At 39.0% G+C, this 20,110-nt stretch overlaps 1 protein-coding gene across 3 annotated transcripts in view; it reads left to right on the plus strand.

Annotated features, from left to right (window-relative positions):
• Positions 1–20,110, plus strand: part of MPPED1 (metallophosphoesterase domain containing 1) — a 59,690-nt gene that overhangs the window by 16,183 nt on the left and 23,397 nt on the right. For 2 of the 3 annotated variants that reach the window (XM_074539231.1, XM_074539233.1), the window contains exons 3-5: positions 2,473–2,654; positions 12,020–12,208; positions 15,033–15,258. In XM_074539231.1, the coding sequence (XP_074395332.1) occupies positions 2,473–2,654; positions 12,020–12,208; positions 15,033–15,258 (597 nt within the window). The remainder of the gene's footprint in view (positions 1–2,472; positions 2,655–12,019; positions 12,209–15,032; positions 15,259–20,110) is intronic. The other variant, XM_074539234.1, reaches the window with a different exon arrangement.

Here is a 20,110-nt window from a genome sequence, read left to right on the forward strand (position 1 = left end):
TTTACCTATATATGGTCTCAGTGCATGCATATCACTTCAACATGAGAAATCTGCATCTCATTTATTTGGGTGGTTTTTTTCTATATTGATGCCTTTTCCCCACGAAAATTCTCTGGCCTGTTGCAGAGAATTTAAAAGTTACACATACCTCAGCAACCAGGAAAATTCTGTCCACACCTTCCCCATCTCCATCCAAAGCATGTGCATTATATGCTGCATGGGGTTGCCATGGTAAGTCTGCTGTTCTTTCCACACAGCTTCCTATGTGAAACATACAGTGCTTCCTAGCACCCGGCTCACTGCTGTGCTGAGCTTTAAAAGATTTCTGAAGGAGAAGCTGTACCTGCTTTAAAGGCTACCCTAGCATGAAAAGACAAAGAGTGGTGTTTTAGACCAGTCCATATCCTTCTGTTTGCCAAGGCAGTATCCATGATTTAAAGCTGGCTCAGTAATGCCATCTGTAACTCGCTTTGTGAAGTGTTGGGCAGGGAGAGCAATAATTCAGTTTACTGCGCTGGTGTTTAATCCTTTTAGCTTGAACAGCTACAGTGATAGCCAAGGTCAGCCCCTCATCATTTTTATCCAACTTTTCTGGTTCATTTTGTGAACTGACTGCACTATCCTTCACCCAGCTCCCACCTGAGGGCAAATCCTCACCTCCCAGTCAGAGCCCCACCATTCACCACCCACATTCCTCTGCACTCCTGCTGCCTCCCCTGGAGCCGGCCCTGTGAAGCTCTCTCCTCCTCCAAAACAGAGGCATTTTTAACATCTCAGCTCTTTCCTTCATCTGCCCTTCCCCACGTGCCCTACACAAGGTGTTTCCAGCTGCTTGGAGTCCAAGCACCGCACTTTTTGCCACCCAAATTTTGGAGTTCCCACTGCATCTCTGCTTACTTATGCCCCTGGCATGTAGTTCATCAGGTAGGATTTGATCACAGCTGGGTTTACCCCTCAGCTCATATTCAACTACTTTCTGCTTAAAACCTGAACTTCAGAAAGACAGCCTTAAGGTGTTTGTACAAAAAGGCTGCTCCTCCAGTTTTGCTATAAAAACCCCAATATTTCTTCTTCCTATGTGGCAAAGATACAAAATAATTGGTTCATACTCTGGTTTTCTAGTTACATTGTAGAAAATGCTAAGAACTTTTTCTGTATTTAACAAGGTTTTAGATTTGTTCCTCACCCTATCACTTATCCTGGGAAGTTGTCAAAGCCACCTCAGTTTATCTGCTTATGAATTTCATAGATTTTTTGACACAGGGAAAAGGCTGAGTGATTAAAGATTATTATCTTACACCTTTTAAGCTCTAAAATGCTTTTTGAAAATTTACCTAGCAAACAGAAGTAGTATTATTAAAAGAAAATATCTCTGTAATTTTTTCCCCTGAGTTTGTTTATGTAAAAGTAAGCTCCTGAATTAAAGCACAACCAGCAAGGGATAGAAATATGTACTGTATACTGCAACAGGGAGCAAAACTAATTTTATTTGCCCTTTCAAAAGAAATGTTGTAAAAGTAAAATAGTTCGTAACATTTCTGTATATCTCTCTGGTTTCTAGTGACATTAATATAACTCTTGCATCTCTTGCTTTTTGATTTTTTCCACCAGAATTCCCTAACTGGAGTAGCAGATACAGTATAGCTGCATATAGATAGATTTGCTTCCATGTATTCAAACAAAATATGGATTGAGGTTAAAAAGATTGATTTGAAAACAAGTATTCCTTCTATGGCAGAGGGGTGTTCTCTGATTTCCTCTTGTAAAATATAAGTGAGTCTCATCAAACTGGGTCAGATCTTCTAGTTTCTTCAGTTTTGAATGTAGAGATTGGGTTCTGAACAATGCTGCCTCACCCCTCACAGCATCTGATTTCATTTAGTGTAATTAAGCTCAGAAAGTCGTCACTTTGTCCTGACAATAGTCAGGCTTTAACATACATTTACAGCTGTTAGGAGAGTTTTAATGTTGCTTTGCATTAACACACTGAAACATATCTCCAAAATGTGTTAATTAAATTTGCTCAAATTGAGTAACTCGCAGAAAAGAAGTTATAATTAGGAAAAAAAAAGCATCTAAATATATTTATGTATCTAAAATAAATCTTTTTCCTGTGTACAGTGTAATTATATTTAAACAATGAAATGGGATAGTACTTTTCCTTTGAAAATGGCAATATCTTTTATTTATTTGTATTTGTGTCAGAGTTACTGCTAGAGTCCAATCTCTTTTCCTTAATCTCTTTAAATTAATCTATCTACCCAACAAATACTGCAAATGTTGTGATGTGAACATCAAGAATTTTTACACCTCCCATTAGTGTTAGGTTTGTTTTAACAAATCCTTCCATCAGGCAGATTTAGAAATCTGTGTACTCTTTTGTAAAGGTAAAAAAGTAGTGTCAGAATTGCAAAGCAGACACTAAGGAGTAGGTAAATACTTTATAACCTTGTTATGATGCGTTTCCTGCAGGGTTGATCCGGTGCCCCATGACGCTCCGAAGCCTCCAGGATATACACGATTTGTCTGTATTTCTGATACTCACTCAAGAACTGATCCCATCCAAATGCCATATGGAGATGTGCTAATACATGCTGGTGATTTTACTGAGCTGGGGCTTCCTAGTGAAGTAAAAAAATTCAACGAGTGGCTAGGTAGGTATTGAATTCTGTGTGGATTCGACAGTAAATTTGTTTACTGATTGTATCTGCCCCTTCTGCCTCCCAGTTAAAAACCATCACACACTCAGAAATCATGAATATTAATTTGACTTTTAAATTTGAATGGCAGTGAGCGGAAATCAGAGTTTTTTTCCTTAGATTCAACAAATATTTTTGCATTTTTCCAACTGAGCAAATAGGATTTGTGAGACTATTCATCTGTTCTGCCTTCACACTCTCAAGTGTACATTAAGCAACTTCTTGGTGTTAGCAACAATTGAAGTCAGGAGGCTTTAATGATTTGCATAAAACCTCTTGAATACATTGTTACAGCTTTGCTGCCTCCCCTAAAAAGTTGTTGTGACTGAAAACATTTTTCTGTTTAACCCCAGAGGGCTCATAGGTTTGAGGATTTTTTTTATATCTGAGGCTCAGCTGCGCCACAGAGATGAATTCTGAACAAAGCAAACCCTGTGTGCCTGTGGTTGCTGCCTTGGATGTAGCAGACCAGATGTAGATGCCTTCTGTAGGCAACTTTTGGCATTGCTAACTGAAATTCTGTTCCACTGGGCAAGAGAGTGATGATTTACATGTGCTTCTGCAATGTTTTGTATATGGTAAAAAAAAAAAAATTAAAATTGGAAAGCATGCACTGTATCCAGACAAAAACCCTCATCAGTGCTGTTCTTGCAGCATTTTAGATACCTTAATTTAGAATAAAAGTGGCTTCTGGATTTTAGGACTTCATTAATTAAAAAAAGGTGAGAGGGAATGAAGGAGTTGGAGAGAGAAAGCACACAGTTTAAACAGATTTCAAGTTTTTGTGTTAATTTTCTTTCTTGTAGTTGATATTTTTGCATTTTTTTCCTTTTTTTTTTTTTTTTTGCTACATATTGCAGCAATCCTCTAGGAAGGCACAAAGCAGACAGATGCATGTAAGCTGAAATGGAATTTAAAAAGGAAAGTCAGGACTTCACAATTTAAACAAATATTTACTAGCAAATAATTATTAGCAAGGCTGATAAATATTTATTTGAGCTCAGGAACCCAATAATATGCCCCGCATGGAACAATTGTTTTTTTCTGTGACTGTGAAGGTAGAAACAGCAAATGGAATAATTGATATAGAGCCATCAACTCTGTCTCTGCACCCAAATGGAACAGGTTGGTTATAAAACAGCAAGTTTTGACCCTATTTTGTAGGTCTTTACCATGTATTATAGTAACGTGCTGAAAATAGCATTTACAAATTATTCAAACCATATGGTTACCCCTTCTAAATAATCCTGATTTTATTTATCTGCTGGTGTGGGAAGAGAAGTGCTTTGGGATATTGCTGGTGAGCAAGGATGGGGCTGTGCTCATTGCTTGCTGCAATTGGAGTTTTTGTCTCCAGTTCTCCATCTGCCTCCCTGCTGGTCACAGCTGTACTGTGTTCTGAAGATGTCTGTAAGCTGAAATCCTCTCAGAATGGTAGGAAGATTTCCCAAGGCATTTCTGTGATGTTCTCTTCATCATTTTTATTCCAAAAAAAAAGGGCTTAATTTTCTGACTTTTCAGGCATGCTTCCAATTTCATGGTAGCGTGCGCTTGGGAAAAGGTGATCTTGGTGGTTGGAGTTATATTTTTGCAAGAGCAAAAGATTTGAGATACAGGAAGTTAGCAAGTTAAAAGGTTTTTGTTCAGTTTCTTGGCAATTTAAAATAAAGATTTAACTTAAATTTTTAATAAAGTTTTTGTTTGGTTGTTTATCAACCAGTTTATCAACTCTTGAATATACTGAGTGTTCACAAAACCTGCAGTAAATGGCAGAATGGTTAAAAGCATCCCCATTGAGAAGGAATTTCAGAAGATTTTGCTGATTGTCCATTTTTTTTGTGAAGGCGTTAGTCTCCAACAGCTTTGATTTTTCTAGATAGCTGCTTCCAGTACCTTCCATAATTTTGCAGCTAATCCAACCTTCTCCTTTTTCCTTAATATTTTACTGGTTTCTTGAGAAAGTAACTGACAGATTCTGGCACCAACTTTTCCTCCAGTGACATTCTTCCTTGCTGCTGCCAGATTTCCCTGTTTATTCCTTCATGTACAAGGCTCACTTTCCCACTTCTTTGTTAATCCATGTCTCCTGCTGTCCTTAGATTACAACTTTGTTTTTGCCTTGCAATAAACACCAGGTTTGGTACAGCTTCCCTTGATCTCAGCTTCCCCTCAAGCACGAGATACAAACCCTCCTTCTGCTTTTGCTCCAAGTCTCTATGTGCATCACTGATTCCCACCTTTCAGTTTTCAGTTCTGCCATACCCTCTTGGGTCTGTGCCACTCTGATCTCTCTGTTTCATCCTTCCAGATGAACTCGCCCTTCAGCAAGTTCAGATTTTATCTTTGCGCTTTACACAAAACTCCTGTGCCTGTCTGATGGAAAATTTATTTTACGTTACCATCATTAACTTCCATGGGCCGTATGGTTCTATCAAGCACATGCTCAAGTGTTGTGCTAATAGAGGCACATTGGCTGGATGAGTCATCCCCTAAAATCTGTTCTCTTTTTCTGACTGTCCCTGGTTCCCAGGAAGGCCGCTACCAGCTTGGTAACGGCGCTTATGATCCCAGAATTGTCCCTGCCTGGGGCTGGTACCCAGGTCCTCTGTTTTGGCAGCCCTTTAGTCACCAAGTTTTATACTTCTGACCCCTAAAGCCCTCTAGTTCATTTCAGTTTGTTCTTTCTGGTGATTAATTGCTTTCTGTCATGTGTGTTTTTCTCTAAGCCTTTTCTCAGGGAGAGAGTTGAGGTTTCACTAGGGCTGGCTTGGTGTCTAATGCTGTGGAAGAGATAAAATGTTGGTGATCACTGTCTGGGCTTATTTTCCCAGCCTTCTCTGATAGGCAGTCCAGCATTACTTTTAATTTAATATATAGATTTTTCTTCTCTGAGTTTTTTAATTGCATTTTGGGTCTGTGCAAAGTTTGAGCACAGACACAGTTTTGCAGCAGAGTTCCAGAATAAGCACAGTTCATCCCTGTGCTGTCATAACAGGGATGTTGAGATGAACTGTGCTTATTCTGAACCTGTCACCTACTAGTTTCATTTGGTATTTCCTAATACTGGAAGAGGCAAGAGAAGAAATTTATCATTCTTTATTCAGCTTAAAAATTTTTAGGGTCTTTCCATATCTGCCCCTAAGATATTTTTCAGGCTGAATATTGTTCAGAAGTCCTTAAATGCCTTTGATCATCTGTGTCACTCTTTGTACCTCTTTGTTCCACATCCTTATAAAAAGAGTAAGACCAGAACTGCATATGTTCTGAGAACACTACAGATTTATTCCCTGCACAATGAAATTTCCTAGTTCTCTTTTCCTTTTTGGTCTTGTGGATTATTCTGTTTTTAACAGAACAATGAGATGGCATTTTTCAGGGTAACTTAGGAAATTAAGGGAATAGAGGATGAATAGTCAGTTTACAAAGCATACAAACAGTGCCAACCTGCTCATTGCCCTCCCTTCTTTTTGTCTGAATAGACCCTTCTCCTGTTACCATATCTCAACTTTTTTCTTTTTTTATCTAGTTTGTTCTCTTACTGTATTTTTCTTCCAAATTTAAAAATTCAGTTTTGGAGAACCAGAATAAGATGAAGTACAAGGTATGTTTTATGGTAGGAATGAACAGAAGGCCAAGAATCCAGGGAAACTTTCTGATGATTTTTAAGAATGCATGGTATGACTTTGAATGTGTGCTAATTTTCCAGCATGTTCAGGAGATTTTAATGATAACATTTCAAACAGACAAAAATAATCTGCAGCTTCTTCATTATTTTGGGTTTTGTTATTTATTCCCTTCCTTACCTGCATGTCAATCAAACATGTTGTAGGACAAATACAAAGACATATGTCCTGCCTTAGTACACTCATCAAATACTGACTCCAAAACCATCTCTATTTTTTATCTCCTATATTGCTGGCACTGAAAATTGCCTGCTTGGCTCAGTTGCTCATGTAATTCCCTTTGCTCAAGCCTGTAATATCATTTCCAAATTGTGTATGCTCCAGGACCCGCTGTCACTTTGAGCTTGTGGGTTACTTTCCTGGAAATTTAACTAAATAGCTGATCTGTGGTATAAGCTGCAACACATACTTCCATCTTTTCTCTGAGAATTCTCTTCTGTGCATGGATCAGGAAGATTACTTAAACTAACACGTTGTGTAATATATATTGTTTCAGTGTGTTTGCTTGAGATTTTCCAATTTCTAAGACAGACTTTCTATTTCAGATTCAAGTTCAAGGTAAATTAGAAATAAAAAAAGAGAAAGTGACTTGCAGTTGTAATGGAAAACAATAATTAGCTCTTCAGAGTATTTTCCTGAAAATATTATTACATGTTGTACACACACAAACACAGACAAAAAAAAAGGATTACATTATTTGACATACATTTCAGAAGTTAACCTAGGAAAACTCAGCACAAAGGATAAGATTTTTCTTCAGGCTAAAAAATAATTTAGAGTGAAGATGTCTACCAAGTGTAATAATTAGCATTACTAGAACATTACCTATTTCTAGAATTAGATTGTATTTGATCTAAACTTGTAGTATTAGATTCTGTAGACAGAATCAGAGATTTGTTAATAAATATCTACTTTTTAAAGGTTTTGAAAAAAGATCTTCAGAAAAACTTGTGGTCACTAGGCTTAGCTTTACTTTTGTTTTACTGCTCAGCTTTGCAAAATGATTGTAATTCTTTTTCTTCCTCTCTTAACAGGTATATTTTTAAGTTCAGCAATACTGACATTTAAACCAGATTAAAACCATGTTGAAGATGAAAAAAATCAGCTTCAGAGCAGCAAAAGGAATTAGAATTTATATACTGTAGTCATGCCATTTTGACCATCGATAATTACACTATTTTTATGTTAATGTAGAAACCCCTTGAAAGAAGTATTTAAGCATTAATTATCTATTTACAAAAGAATGGCTTTGGAAATGCAGTGAAAAAGATTGAGCTGTGCAGGGATTCAGAACAGATGTCAGTTTTAAAGGACTGGGCATACTGAAAGCAAATGTTGGTTTTTACTGCTGTTCTTAAATGTATGGTGGCTTGATGCATTTATACATCCAAGGCTCAGACACAGAAAATTGCACTGCAGTGCACTCTCCCAGTATTTCTCCAGTTCTGGGGAGTTAGGATGTCCTAGGAACTTCAGAATATTAAACTGGCTTCTGTGAGGAATATTTAAGTTGCATCCCTGTATTGGGAAGATGATCCAAAGGAACTTTTTTCCACATAGACTTCCTGTGCCAGTGGTGAGAAGCTGTAGAGGTGATAGGTGCTGAAGCATTGTTCCTTCATTTCCAACTTCCAAACCCATGAGCTTCTGGGAGATGTCTTGAACTTTGTACTAATATTGAGCTTGCCTCCTTCCACTTATGCATTGAAAAGTACCCAAACTCCAGGATTCTGAGTCTGAGGTTTCATAAACACCGAGATCCCTGACCCTTCAAATGAGCAAGTGAATAAAAATACCTAGTCTTATCCCAGACTAGCAGACAAGGGTAGCTTTAGGAAGGCAGTGTGGCCCAGAAGTGAACAACCACAGAACTAGAAAGATCTGGGATGTGAATCTGTGAACTGTCATTGCCTCTGGCAGAGAGATTTGAAAGAGCCTGAGGAAGACAGGCAACCAAATTCTAGTTAGTCATCTTCAGATTTGACAGCCTCTTTATTTTTCCCCCTTGTGAAATTGTGAAAATTATGCTTGATCCACCTACTACATGAATGTGTTGGAGGATTAATTATTCTCAGCACAGCACTTTGAACACCTATTGTGCAGCACTGTACACAAACATTAAACATGGTTATTAGTGCTGTGCACCTCGTACGCTGACATGACACACGGCTCTTTGTAGTCTTCCCTTCCAGAAGGTGACAAGTGGGAGATGCTGAAAGCACCTCCATGGGATCTGAAGATCTGAATAGGAATCTGTATCAGTGTGCACAGAGATCCATGTAGGAAGTGTAAAACGTTTTTTAATTGTTACTTTTTAACTCAGTTTTCCCAGCTCCTTCCTTTTCATGGTCCCCAGATACAAGTTGTAACCAAAACTAGAATATTTCAGGGGGCAGAAAAGATGTGGTAGGAATTATATCTCCTCAGAAAATTTAAGATCATAACTATCCCAGGAAGCAAAAAACCCCCAATCAGAGCTATGAAAACGGACTGTGTCTTACATAGTCAGTGATTTTCAAGCCATCAAGTGCCATAAGCTGAGGGGACACATCAAAGGAAGGTTCAGTCCAGGCAGACATTGCAGTTGTGCAATTTTTTAGACATCTCTTACAGACCACAGGTGAACAGAAGTTGCAGATCCATGTAACCTTTTGTCTTGATTCAGTGCAGCTACTCTAATGGCCTACTTAGGCATTGGGCTGGTTCTGCATAATTGCAGGGTAATTAAATAAACCAGGCTAAAAGGAAGCCACTTTTCCTTTAGAAGTAATTTTGACCAATTATATGTGTGTGGGTGGGTATAAAGCACAGTATATCAAAGAGCCTAAGTTGGATTATAATCAGGTGTTTTTTAGTTTGATTTGCCTTCGTCTATTTTTAAGGAATCCTGTTTTATCAACCTGAGTAGTGTTTTATGTGTTTGCTGTTTTAGTGTTTGGTATAATTACTGGCTTTTTCAATGCAAGAATGGATAGAGCTGGAAGGTTACAGATGACTTCAGAGGGAGTGTTCATTTACAGTATTATTCCAGATTACACACCATACAAAAAGTATGTTAATGTGAATTTCCCAGACATCAGCACCAGTGTTTAAACACAGAACTGTCAAAAAGATGCTAAAAAGCAATCTGAGACAGTTATGCAGTCTTTCCACTGTATCACTCACTGCTGTATTCTAAAAGGTTGAAATGAGAGGGAAGAAGCACTAAGTGGGCACTTACGTGATTGTCACTTCTTTTAATGAATACTAAAAATTTTGCTCAGTACAAAATACCAGGAAAGAAGCAAAACACATCTGCCTGTCCAGGTTTGCATTTAGCTCAACAAAGTTGGGAGCTGATAACCACTGTGAGCTTCAGAGGAGGTCCAGAGTTGATAAAGATGCCTCACTTGTTACAAGAGAAGCCTGGATTATGGACACCATGAGTTTGCTCTTGGATTATTTGCAGTGTTGATCTGGTTTACTTGGTTGATAATAGAACAAGATGAACCCTTAATAACACAGACTTCCACTTTGAACAAGCTCAGCTGCAGAGAAATAGCAAACAGACAGTGTTGCTCAGCAGGCTGCATTACGCAGCCTGTAGTCCAAGTAATGGTTCCCCAGCACTTCAAGTTATTTTGTAAAAATTATGTTCGCCATAAAAAGAACCTACTGGAGTTTGGAAGTAAAAAATTGCTGCAATAATTCTGTAATTGGTGCATAAACATGCAAAAATTAGATGTTCGGTTGATTTTCTTAATTAGTAATCTGCAGTAATGAAAGGAATAAACAAAGATGTTCCTAGCTGAAGAAATATATATGTTCCTATACATATTATATTACCAGAACTGCTGTCATATTCTTATCCTGAACAAATGAAGGCTAAGAAACTTTCTGAGGAAGCTTTGCTGTAAACTGACAAAAACTCCATTGATGAAGTGAAAAAGTCTGTAAGATGATAACACATCTGGCTATATATAAGTTAAATATGATAACCTGAGCTTGTTGATAGTAAACTACTCTCAAATGATAAGAAATTATATTGATGGAGGAAATTTAGGGCCGATTTTTTTGTGTAAGGAGTTGTTCTGGGAGCAGAGCCACTGCTGCTTGACTTCTTGGATCTTGTCTTATAGATCTGCTGTGGGTTCCAAGCTGCCTCATTCCTTTGAAACCTCTCCTTCAGAGTGGGAATTATTTACCTTAGACACTTTCAGGAAATTCAAGGGAACATAATTACCTTTGAGGTCTTTATATAGTAAATGGCTTTTCAATCTGCTGGGCAGTTTCAGACAGATGTAGAGTGACAAGCAGGCAGAAGTCTAAAGCATTGTACTTCAGCAAGTTCCATATTTTCCCTAAGAAAAAAGATATCTTTTTCTAAAACTGCTAAATTAAGGGCAAGATAATGTGTCTCCAGCATTTTATTGCATATAAGGGGAGATTACAAAATGGAAAAGGGAAAATAAGACAGGAGCCATAAAGAGTCATGTAGCCAAGAAGAAGGAAAAGGATGGGAGAAATCTCTTATCCCACATTAAGACAGAGGCTGACAGAGGTGGATGGTGGCTTGGAGCCCCATTCCAAATTGACAGAAGGCAAAAGTTGAATGTGGCCTGAAAGAGAAAGCTCAGAAGCCCAGGGCTGAATCTGAGCCAGTGTGTTTCTGATAGGATTTTGATTTGTGAAGGTTTCATTCCAAATCCAAATAGGATGAAGTGGATATAGGTTGAATATGGAGGAAAATAATTTTAGTTTCTTGCAAATTAAACATTATGAGAGTTAAAAACCCCAACACTTATTAACCCCACTTATTTTTAGGGAAAAATAAAAGAAATTTTGCCTAGAAATGAAATTTTTATTCACCCCAAAATATTTTAAATGGACATTTTGCTTAATTTTTTTCCTTGGTAATGTCAGAAAGACTGTATGAATTTCTAAATATAACCCATTCCATCCAAGTGGCATTTTAATACAGAAAAAATATTTAGGTAAATTTTTTCCAACCAATTCTAGTTGCAGTTTATGGCCAGATTAGAAGCATATTTTACCAGAATCTTCTCAGGTGCCAAGAACAGAAGGATACCTGGACTTTGGACAAAAACACTTGCCTTGTTTTGGCTGGTCAAGAGAAGAGATAAGACAAAAAATGTAACTTCCCCCAAATTCATAACTTTTCTTCTTTTTTTTCTTTGTTTGAAATTACATCTTTGACTCCCATAGCATATGTTCTTGCATGTGTTTCTTGGCACTCCTGAAGGGCAGATCTGTTTCTTACATGCTTCCTGCCTTATTTTTTTCTGGGGAATTAATTTTGTCCTGGATATGTGTGCAGGATTCCTGTGACAGCCATAATTTTCTTTAATATCATTGTATACACAGAGCTTCTGTATTAATACTGAGTTTGCTACCTGCCCACCAGCAAAGCCATATGCTAGAATCAAATGTTAATTGGTTATCAGTTGGGGATTTAGTCCTACTCATCTGCTAGATGGATAGTATGAGAAACTTACACCAGAGTTAATGGAACATACTCTCTAGTCTTGTCAAATTGCCCGTCTGCCATAGACTTGTTCCATTACAATCAAAACACAAAATGAGGTTTGGATTTGTTTTAGCTTTGCAGGCTCTTTAAAATTCTGGTTTGTTTTTCAGTGTGGCTTGACAAGAGTCTAGAGAATCAGGGAGGATGGAAGGAACCTCTGAAGGACATTGAGTTAAACCTTTTCCTCAAAGCAGGCATGGTTAGAGACCAGAACCTTCGCCTGATGAACTCAGTGCCTTTGAGGGAGGAGATTTCCCAGCTGCTCAGGGCACCTACTTCACTTTTTTACCATCCTCATGGTAAAATTCTCTCCTTGTAGCATGTTCTCACTTGTGCCTGTTGCTGTTTGCCATGCATCTCTAAGAAGGACTTGCTCTTGCATTTACCTGGGCTCAGGTGGTTGCAGACCAGCAGCAGGGTCTACCCTGCGCCTTCTCTGGGTCTGAACAGCCTCAGATCTCAGTCTCTCCTCTCATCCCAACCACCTTGGCTGCTCTCTGATGGGCTTGCCTCAGTTTCTCAGTAGCTTTCGTGTCACTGAATAGCCCAGATAGGACCCCACACTCCAAAGGAGGTCTCACAAGTGCTACGTGGTGTAGAAAGATCACTTCCATTGTTCAGCTGGTTTCTGAAAACTCGGTGTGGTGATTAACACAGCCAGGGTGTCACGGCCACAAAGACTCCCTGCAGAATATTTTTGAGTGCAGTTACTCCTTCCTGGGTGCAGCTGTGGGAATAACTGATAAACATGGAAGCATTTGAATTATCTATGATCAAGAGCTGTTGGGATAAGAATGGAAAGTGTGTGTTCTAGGACTGTGCATAGGAACACAGCCATACAACAGCTCTAAGATTATGTGCCCTTGGGGATGTCCTGCTCCTAGCCAAGGAAGCCAGGGCTGCAAATTGTGCAGAAATCTGTTCCTTACACATAACTTCACAGCAGCAGTGCCTAGGCAGGAACAAGATTTCAAAGATTTATACCTAAGTCTGACTTTGTAATTCAAGAGCCCTCGGAGTATAAAGCAAAGTGCATTCTAAAGTATTCCAAGGAGCAAAGTTTGAACAAAACATTGCTAAATCTATGAATAAGCAGCAGAAAGTACCCTATTAGTAAAAAAATTAAGATTTGAAAGGTAAAACGTGTAGTTAAGGAGACAAAGAAAAGAAAATAATTTTACCAAAGCCTGGTGTGGAATGAAAGAATATAACAAACACCTGAGATGCATACTCATCAAAAACACAGTTGTTAATTGAAAAGCTGACAGACCTGTAACTACAGCAGTGCCTCTGGCCGCCACTATAATAAATGTAACTGTACATTTAGAGTAATTTGCTAATTTGCCTAAGTAACACCCACAGACAGCAACATGACATAAATACATTAGTGGAAGCAACAACTATAACCAGCTCATACAGGTTCTTGGCTGCTAGACGGATGGATCAGATGAGCTGAAAAAGATTTACTGAACAGAACAGAAAGGGAGCTGGTAACCACATTGTGGGATACAGGATTTCTTTATTCCTTTAACGCCTGAAGATGCCCCATGTTGCAGCATGTAAATAACATTTTTAACTTGTGTGTGTGTGTACACACCTAGAAAGCTTGTACAGGTGGAGTACACATCTGCTAAATGCCAAGTGTTTCAGAAACTAAACAGAGAAGCCTTTCAGGTAAACCATTGAATCTTGAACCTTTAACATGCAATTATGAATATCTGAAAAGAGTTTTTGGTAAATATTCTAATGACATGTAGGTATTTGGTCCATAGGAAAGACTGGAACCTGTACCATCAGCTTTCCTAATACAGGTGTTCCAAGTGTCTGAAATTTGTATTTCAGAATTACCCACGTCTTCATCTGGCAAAGTTCAGCCCTGTGTCACCTCCCTTAGGCTAGCACTGTTCTGTCTTCTGTTTCCATAGCTCTGAATCACACTGTTGCATTTTATTCTGAAGTCCTACTCATGCCAACTTTTGCCATTGCATATTAACTGGTTTTTTGTGTTCTCTAAATAGCGTGCCTCCAGGTTAAGCTTGGGCCATCACTAAGGATTTTTATGTTATCAGCAATGCATTTCTAAAATTAAAATCCAAAAAAATTGCTGTTACGCAAGGTGGGTTTAATTTTCAGTAAGATATTTCTTTCTGGTCCCAATCTCCTCTTCTGACCGTCTTGATCCTGATGCAAATTAACAGTGCAGAAACAAAGCTAATGAATGCAGTTTTGCACAGTTTCTCTCTTTGTTTCTTCCAGATGTGCTTAGGAGGTTTGTGCTGAGCTGTTTGAGACAGGCAATGCCAGCTCTCAGGGGCAGAATCCAGTGAATAACCAAATGCAGAGTCAGGTGAAAAGTTTCTGTTTCAGTGCTGCTCTCAGGAAGAGCCCACGTGTGTGGGCATATATATTCTTGCCTTCATCAGGAGGTTGTTCTAAGGTTTTTCACTAAATACGGGTTGTAAAATATTCTTGAACATGAGTCACTTTAAATTATAGTCTGCAGAGCTAAGGGAGTCACTGAGAAAATGGAGCAGGAAAAAAGCCATGGGATAGAGGCAAAGAGTGAGATTTCACTGTGGGATGTGGATTTTTGACAGCCAAACTGAGTCCATGCCTTGCTTGAAGGCTTGATATTAATGTCAGGGCACAGACCCCTCTGGCTGACCCAAGTTCTGAGGGTCAGTACAGGCTGACAAAGACCTCAGCTCTGGGAGAAGAGAGCTGACATGATTTTATGAAGCATTACGGCTGATCTTCTTTGAACCCTAATTTCTGTCAAAGAGTTATCATCACTGTCACAGTAAATGATACTTGCAGCACAAATGGCAATTAACTAGAAGTAAATAGTAGAGCAGAAGTCTGCAGACTGGTTTTTAAGGTTGATGAGTTGAAAGTAATTTCAACACATTAATGCTAAGCATGCTAAATCATAGTGTGCCATGAAAAAGACAGTAATGTCATTTACCTGAAATCAGCAGGAATTACAATAACATGTAGTAGGGGTAGGCTCGATTGTTTCAAATATGTGAGCATATTACAGGAACCGATAACACTTTGTCTATCTGTTTGCTTTTATCAGATTTTTCATAAAACAAGTAATTTGTTTGTTTTTCACTGTTTTAGGTAGCCTGCCCTATGAGTACAAGATTGTGATAGCAGGAAATCATGAATTGACCTTTGACCAGGAATTCATGGCTGACTTAATCAAGCAGGACTTTTACTATTTCCCCTCTGTTTCTAAGCTGAAGCCAGAGAGCTATGAAAATGTACAGTCTCTTCTAACAAACTGCATCTATCTTCAAGACTCTGAAGTGACGGTGAGGGGATTCAGAATATATGGCTCCCCTTGGTAAGCAGGTTTTTAAGCATACATAAAAAAATATTGTTGATTGCTATCACATCAGCCATTTTGTCTGCATCAGCTGTATTTGAATTGCTGTGTTAGGAAGAAAAGTAACACTCACTTTGATAAAGTTTTTATATTTTCTTGTAATGAATCATTTCTGTGACAAAATAATGTACTGTACGGTGGGTATGGTTAACCAAATAATGATGAGGAAAAAAAGATGGTGTGCTCTTCAAACTCTCAGCCAGGAACAGTTGTTTAACAGTCCATGCAGGGGGCTTCTGTGTCATAAAATATTTTTTCTATCCTTGGTGAATTTATTTAATTACAGGTTAATTTTATTGCAAGGGTATATTATTTTGACAATTTCTATCCTACAGAAAGTATTGGAGGTTCATTAGTGTGTACAGTAGTCACTTAATTCAGCAAGCTTATTTCAGCAACTCTGAAGGTCTTTTATTGCATATCCCTCAGAATCTTACTTTCTTTTATAAAGTAATAGCTTTCCTCAAGGTCTAGCTGAGCTTCTGAAGTCAACAACGCAGTGGCAGCTTAATATTTCATGGATTTTGCTCTACTGCATAGTGATCACTTAGAACCCTTGACAGTATTGAAGGCAGATGGACTTTGGTTCCTGACTTCCTTGTATGTGCTGCTTCTGTGTCTCTTACTAATGTCCCATTCCTGTTTATTATTTCTGCTGATGGGCCTGTAAATTGAATCTTTTTGTGAGCATTTGGTACATGTTTAAAATGAGTAAAAATGTATTTTAAAAGGCAGAGTTTTAAGGGAATATATTATTCTTCCTTTTAACATCACATCAGGCTGAAATGTAGCAAACAAGTTGTCAAACCTGATGCATATACCCTGATGTGAATTTTCAGTGTGAATAAACTGTGAAATCTCTTGGATTTTTTTTCTTTTTTAGTGAAAATTGTCTTTTTCCCATTTGGTTACTTGAGATGGGTGTTAATTTTGTCTGAGCTTATTATTCTACATTTGTCTAGATTAGTTTCTCTCTTAAATGCACCCTTCTCTTTCTCCCTTTCAGACTTCCAGATCTTTCTGGTTTTTTACAACCTACCAACCTGCTGTTTTATAGTTCATCTTCCTCTTGTGTGTACAATGTATGCAGTCAATGTGCATTTTACTTAATTTTCCAAATTATTTGGGAAGATGTTAGATGGTATGAGTCCCAATATTGACTTCCGAGAAATGCCACTTGGCATATTTTTCCATTTTGATGTTGAACTGTAAATACTGTAATTATGCTCTGTTTTCAATATGTCTGGCAACCTCATGTCTTCATTGCAGTGTTGGTAACCAGGCACCATATTTCCAGTGTCAGTAATAATTTTCCAGGCAGTGAAGTACCAAAAGTTGCATGGAAGTCTAGAAAAATGAAATTAAAACAAAATACTATCTATAAAATAGTACTATGTAGAGGCTAAAGAGAACCACTTGAACTTTCAGTGTGTGATTAGAACTGCAAAAACCTGTTGAGAAAGCCTTTTGTCCACCCACTAACCCATAAATAATGTTTCTGAAAAATCAGCTCTACCACATTCCCTTTGTGACAAATCTTGTCACTCTGCACAAGTTGCCTGAGCTATCTGCCATGATCTATCCTTCAAATAAAAACAACACTTTCCATCTCTTCTGCAACTCCATGTCATGGCTACACTTCCACACTCCATGTTTTACAATGCTGCTAAATCATCTCCCACCCCTTTATGGTCCAGGAAGTTGAGTGTTGCGAGGTCTCCTGAAGATATTTGCTTTCTCCATCTGGGAGAGAGTCTTGATGAAAGTCTTCCAGCCACATTGAGCTTTTTTGCTCGCTATTCAGCAAGGCAGAATGAAGTTTCCATGCCAATTGATGACGTGTCCAGTGGAAACATCAACATTAGTAATAACAGCCCTTCATCAATCTATCAGGGCAGCAGATGCAGAGTCCCATCAGCCAGGTTACCAGTCAGAAAGCTTGGAAAGGCAAACAGCTCTTGTGTGGGGGTTTGACTAGCTGCTGCTGGATTCCAGGCTGCGGTACACTCCTGTGCCTAGTGAGCACCTCTGTTCTTTGGCATTTCTGTTGCTATACTTTGTTTGCCCTAAAAGGGGATGTTTGTCATATCCTCTCTGGGAAACCAATCTCAGTTTCTTTTTACATCATAGTAATGTAATCTCTAAAAAGATACAGAAATTTGCTGAACTTTACATAGTGAATATTTTTTGAACTAGCATTAAAAACCTTGTCCGCTAGAAAATATTTATCAACATAGTCAAAACCTCACAATTTTAAGTTTTTTAAGGTCTCAGAACTCCATAAGAAAGTCAAATTTCATGTAGTTGCTTGTCTAATATCCTAAATAATTTTCTTTTTCTGCTTAAAAAATATGCATTTAAACTTTCCATTTCTAGTTGCAGCACTGACCTTCTGTCTTTACATCACCTTTTGTAGAAATAATTAGAAGCTAGAGATTTCCCTCATTCATAAAACACGTTGATCAATAGTTGCAAAGTACTTTGAGAACACTGGAGTAAGGTCTGAATGAAAGCCAAGTAGCATTAACTTAGTGTCATTTACCTGTAGCCATCTGCATTTGTATAAATAACCTGTAGACATTAGATTATACTTCTATTTAAAATGTTTTAGTTGCAAATTAAACCATGAGAGCTTGATTGGTTTGTATAACATGCCAGTCTCTAAGGTCTTTTAAATATGTACCACTCGCGTGTGGTTAAATATTTTTAATAGCACTTGGTATTTGTCTTCTATTTTATCTAAAACCAAGTGGTTATTTTTAATTGCACAGAAGAAATGGGACAGTGTTTTGTCTCAGAAACCAATGCTCTAACTCTCCTGGGCTCCAAGGGCAAGAATTCAAGTGCCAAATTGAGCCTCTACTCACTAAAAAAAATTTAACTGTCTTAATTGTTAATTACACAAGTATTATCATTGAGCAGGGAGCAGCCATTTTGAAATGCCACTTGCAATGCACAAAAGCACCTACTTAGGAATTAGCACTTGCAAAAGCCATATCTTGGACAGTGGATTATCAGGATAGATGATAAGGAGGAGAAGTGTGAAAACATTAGAAGTTTCATGAGAAACTCAGGAATACCAAGACTTGAAGTGTGTCCAGAGCAATGCTGACTGCAATGGGTAGCTGTTTGGCCTAGGGGCATGATGCTTCTCACAGTGCTTATGGGGCTGGCTGCCAGATCCGGATGGATGAGCAGGGCACCAGTAAGAATGCAATGTGCTTCAAAGAATCCCAGGATGGCTCAGGTTGGAAGGGACCACAGTGGGGCAGCTGGTCCCACCTCCCTGCTCCAGCAGGGCCATCCCACAGCATAGGGCACAGGATTGTGTCCAGTTGGTTCTGGAATATCCCCAGTGAGGAGACTCCACACCCTCTCTGTTCAATCTGTTCAGTCCTCAGTCACTGCCCAGGACAGAAGTTCTGCCTCCTGCCCAGGTGGAACCTCCTGGCCTCAGTCCCTGCCCGTTCCTCTGGTGCCATTGCTGGGCCCTGGAGCAGAGCCTGGGCCCTGCTCGGAGCCCTCCCTGCACACAGGGACACCCAGGGCTGAGGGCCCCTCTCAGCTGGGGCTCCTCTCCGGGCTGGACAGCCCCAGCTCCCTCAGCCTTTCCTGCCACAGATGCTCCAGGCCCTGAATCATCTCTGCAGCCTCCACTGGCCCCAATCCAGGAGCTCCATGTCCCTGCTGTGCTGAGGAGCCCCGGACTGGACACAGCACTGCAGATGTGCCACACAGGGCTGGGCAGAGGGACAGGATCACTCCTGACCTGCTGGCACTGCTCTTCTTAATGCACTTCCTTCAGTACAGCTCAGATGCTGGGAGCTGTTGGCTCTTCTTCAGTATAAAGGCTGGACACCCTGATTTATTTCTGCAAAAGCAAGTCATAGGAAAATGCACTCTGGTTTCATCCCAGCAAAACCCAGGGCATAGCCAGAACACATTCACAGACCTGGAAACAACCTTGTGCACACACCAGCTGTAGTTGCTGTGAATGTAAAAGAGAAGACTTTAATTTTTCAATAACATTTACTGTAAAATGGAAAGCTTCTAGTTGAAAAGTACTTTTAAACTCCCCTTTTGTTCTGAACTGTTATGAAGATAGACAAACTGGCAGATCGAATAACTCAAATAATTCTGTGTAATAATTCCATATAATATACTTGGGACTGTTAAGATTTCCAAGGATGAAGCCATTTTCTAGAGGGTTTTCATTTATTTTTCAGTAACAAAAAAAAAAAAAAAATCATGTAATAGAAGTAAAAATACAGCCAGCAGGAACACCAGAGAAGTGGCAGAGAAAACACCCTTAGATGTTTCCAAGACTTGGCTAGACAGTCAAGGCTGACCAGATCTAGTGGTGGTGAGAGGTAGTGAGTGGTAGGTTGGACAGCAGATCTCCAGAAGTCCTTTTTGAGCCATCTTTCTGTGATTCTGTCAATCCCACTATGGAGCTAGAACTGTGTGTGAGGCAGACACCTGAAATGGGCAGGTATCAACAAAGGCCTTGCAACAGGGAGTTTGCTGTTGTTATCACACTCACTGCAAGCAGTAGATGGTCCCTTGAAGCAGAAGGTCTTTGTCACCACACAGCGTTCTTTGTTATCAGATAGGGTATTAACTCTATGATTACATCATTCATGGAAAAATACTAATAATTTATTAGTGAGTATTTGAGTCACAGATTTTCAGCCTTCTATTGTAGTTCATCACTCCCTCCCAGTACTATGTTGCAGGTAAGAGTTTTGGTATTAGCCACAGCTTGAAGATAAACTGTACCATCCACTCTTATTTCTGTAACTGCCAAAGA

This window comes from Zonotrichia albicollis, chromosome 4, assembly GCF_047830755.1.
Source record: "Zonotrichia albicollis isolate bZonAlb1 chromosome 4, bZonAlb1.hap1, whole genome shotgun sequence".
Lineage (NCBI taxonomy): Eukaryota > Metazoa > Chordata > Aves > Passeriformes > Passerellidae > Zonotrichia > Zonotrichia albicollis.